Source organism: Octopus bimaculoides, chromosome 14, assembly GCF_001194135.2.
Source record: "Octopus bimaculoides isolate UCB-OBI-ISO-001 chromosome 14, ASM119413v2, whole genome shotgun sequence".
NCBI lineage: Eukaryota > Metazoa > Mollusca > Cephalopoda > Octopoda > Octopodidae > Octopus > Octopus bimaculoides.
In genome coordinates this window covers 22,673,564-22,677,567 of record NC_068994.1, presented here as the reverse complement: position 1 = coordinate 22,677,567, position 4,004 = coordinate 22,673,564, and the positions used below count along the sequence as shown (strand labels likewise).

General features: G+C 30.6%; 1 protein-coding gene across 3 annotated transcripts in view; it reads left to right on the top strand.

Annotated features, from left to right (window-relative positions):
- The window catches only part of LOC106884023 (zinc finger protein OZF), a 25,138-nt gene extending 21,470 nt beyond the window's left edge, over window positions 1–3,668 (top strand). For all 3 annotated transcript variants that reach the window (XM_052972772.1, XM_014935197.2, XM_052972773.1), the window contains exon 2: window positions 354–3,668. In XM_052972772.1, coding sequence (XP_052828732.1) covers window positions 1,253–2,728 — 1,476 coding nt within the window. In that variant the 5' untranslated portion in view covers window positions 354–1,252 and the 3' untranslated portion in view covers window positions 2,729–3,668. The remainder of the gene's footprint in view (window positions 1–353) is intronic.
- Window positions 3,669–4,004: the final 336 nt, after the last annotated feature.

Sequence of the window (4,004 nt, the reverse complement as noted above, 5' to 3'; positions counted from 1 at the left end):
ATCTCGGGCCTATTTTAAAAAATTTATATATTTCTCTTTGTTGGGAGTTTTAACTCAGGATCTATATTTTTAACTGGTGGTTTTTAATATATTTATGCATGAAGTCAAAGACATTGAAGTACTTACTTTACAGTTGAAATTAAACTCTGTAGTTTAAATCCACTCTACAGGAACAAAGCGCCTGAAATGAATGGAGGCTGGAATGATTGAAAAAGTCAAGCACAAAAGTCATTAATTTCAGAATTTTATTTCATCTATAGATAACATAAACTTTGATTTGTAATTATAATTTCTTATTTTCATCTGCTTTATTTCTATTATTCATCATTGTTTTTTTAATACATTTTTTCCAGATAACCATATCACCGATTGAATGGCTAAACCTGTTGTCAGATCAACCTGATTGTTATTCAAGAATATTATTATCAATAAGTTAATTACCTCCTCCCCTGAAATTGCTGGCCTTGTGCCAAAATTTGAAACCAATATTATACTCTATTCAGATTGTGAAATTTGGTGTCATATTTTAAATGTATGAAGGTAAGCAATCATGCATATCTACACAGATAATATTAGCCACAGTGCTCAATTGGTTCTTATTTTATTGACCTCAAAAGGATGAAAGGCAAAGTTGACCCTAGCAGAATTTGAACTCAGAACATGAAGACAGACAAAATGTCACCAAGCATTTTGCTTGGTGTGTTAATGATCCTGCCAGCTCTCCACCTTGAATAGAATATAATACTGATGAAAGAGTATATATGTTTATAGATTACTCTCAGTAATTATTTCTCATCCATACATTATTATTTTTTGTAAGATTTTATTTATATTGAAGAAATTTGTAAACATTTCTTTTTTTCGTTTTTCTTTTCAAACCTTTCTCAAAATTTGATATAATAATTACTGTTATAATATAATACTGTTATTTTCCATTGTTCCCTGTCCTGTTTTCTTTCCAATCACCAACCTACAATAATTCAATTTAAACATTAATCATATCCTAATCTCACCTATTATCAATATCTACAAATTTAGATGGTCCTATAAAGGATGTAGGCACTGTCTCTAGTGCCCCAAACAAGTGTAATAAAAGGAAAAAAATGTTTCAGTAACTCTTTCAACTAGATTTTAGATTTAATGAAATAATTTGTAATTGAATTTATTAGTATTATTCAATCTTGATTAAAGCCCATATTTAGTTTTATTTCTGTTTTGTTTTAAAAAATCAAATATTTCAAGAAAATTCACTATGAATCATATGATACCATCAAATATTCCTAACTTTGACTTGGTTGATTCTATTCATGGTGTAGAACGGTCACATAGTTGTGAAATTTGTGGAAAAGGTTTCACTTGTTACGACAACCTTGAGCAACATAAAGGGACCCACCAAATGGACAAAGCTTTTAACTGTGACACATGTGGTAAAGTTTTTAGTCAAGAGTATCATCTAAAACAACATCAAATGATACACACAAGAGAAAAGCCTTTGAAATGTAATATTTGTGGGAGTATCTTTTCTCGTAATGGAGATTTGACACGTCACATGCGAACTCACAGAGTTCCAATAACCACCACTTTCAGCAGTAGTAGTGTTTCTTGTAACCATCAACGTACTGACAAATCTTTTAAATGTCATATATGTGGCTGTATATTTTCTCGAAATGGTAATCTTACACGCCACATGCGAACACATGTTAATACCACAACTCACTCTCATATGAGCAATACTACTATTTACCAACATCATCTAGCTGAGAAGAATTTTAAATGCAGTATCTGTGGCTGTGCTTTTTCTCGTAAAGGAGATCTAACAAGGCATTTTAGAAGTCATGATGCTGTCATTATTCCAAGAAGTAATGCACCTACAAATGTAAGCAATATGCAAAAATATCAAAGTCCTAAAAATCCATTCAATTGTAAGGCTTGCTGGAAGGCTTTCACAGAGCACTCTGATGGTGAAGTGCATGAACGTATACATGCAGCACTACTGCCATTCAAATGTGGAATTTGTGGTAAAGCCTTTCATGATAATAGCACACTTGAACGGCACAGAAGAACTCATACAAATGAAAAAATGTTCAGCTGTGATATTTGTCTAAAGTCTTTTACTCAGAAATCATCACTAAAGTTGCACAAACGTACTCATACTGGGGAGCGCCCCTTTAAATGCAACATATGTGGTTTTGCATTTTCTCGAAAAGATCATCTTGAGAGGCATCAGAAAACTAATAATGGTGACAGAAAACTGAGCTGTGTCCCTCAACACCTGCAGCGATCACCACGACAACAACAACAACAACAACAGGCAATTCAATCAACCCAGAATCAACAATTCATTGATATTCATCAGTCTCAGCTGAATGTATCCCAGTCACAAACTTCACAGCAACAATCACAAACTTCACAACTCGCAAATATATCACCTCAGCAGCAAGATCTACAAAAAAACACACAACATACAAATATGTCATCCCATCAAAACTCACAACACACAGATATGCCACAATCCATATCACAACCATCTGATATACCACAAGCTCCACAACATGCAGACCTTCCTCAATCACAACAAGGTTCACAACATACAGACTTACCACCACCTCAAGGTTCACAAGACTCAGATCTGACTCCATCACAACAGCCAAATTCACAAGTTCCAGACATGCCAACACCACAACCAGATTCACAACACACTGATGTACCACATTATATGAACATATGAAAATAGTTTAGTCATTAATTTGAATTATCAGGAATTGTATTTGTCTATCATTTTAAAGATTCTCACCAGTTCCTTTTGCATGCATGACATGACGTTAAACTGATATAGTTCATTGAATTTGGGGTATGTTGGAACATTATGGCACTTGTTTTTAACTACATTATATAGAAGACATTAAATGCAAAGTGTGATACAAATTTCTTGAGATATGAAGACATTTGAGATGCTTTGCTTGAGGTGCTAAGTTATTCTAAATAAGACAAAATTAAGCAAAAAATGTCACAAACATGTGAAGAGTAAATGTCATTAAAATTTACATATCATTTCTTGCCATTGGAAGATGGTAATTATGAAATAAATTGTTGGGGAAAGTTGAATATGATGAAACTTTGAGAAGATCTATTGTAATAAACATGAAATTTCATCACAACTATTGTTCATATTGCACCTATTAAATTTCTGTTGTATTCACATTTTCTCTACAGTTTTTAAATGCTTTTTACTGTGGAATAATGGAACTTGTCATCATACAGAAAATGATTGTTAAGTTTTGTTCAGCATATCTTCTCTCTATTACAAATTAGACATGATGAAGATAACATAATTTTCTATAATTCCAACCTCATATGAATTGTATGTGTGTGTATCAGTATGTATGTATTACATAAATGTTGTGTATTACATATATATAAATTTAAGTCACAGTATATAGATTCAAGTAATCTGGTAGCACTCATAAAAAAAGCTCCTTAATGTATCATTCTACAAAACATATAGAATATATAGTACAATACAAGAGAAAACCATAAGGAGTGTATAAAGTCATAAATGATAGAGAAACAGTTTGATGAAATTTTATTAATAAGAAAATTCAAATATCATGACAAACTGTTTTGTAACTTAAAAACATTATTTCGTGACTTAAAAACATTGTTTTATAACTTAAAAGCATGTCAGTAATTTATATTATTATATTTAATAATAAATAGAATACTTGCATGTTTACATTAATACAAAATGCAAAAAATCTTTCAAAATAATGCAGAATTTAAGCTACGTCCTCAGGTGAAAGACAGTCTTTGTTAAATACTAAATTCCCAATATAACATTACAAGAACCCAAAGTCAATATTTAGAAGATTATGGAAGACGGTATTATTATTATTATTATTATTATTATTATTATTATTATCATTATTATTATTATTATTATTATTATTATTATTATTATTATTATTATTATTATTATTATTATTATTATTATTATTATTATTATT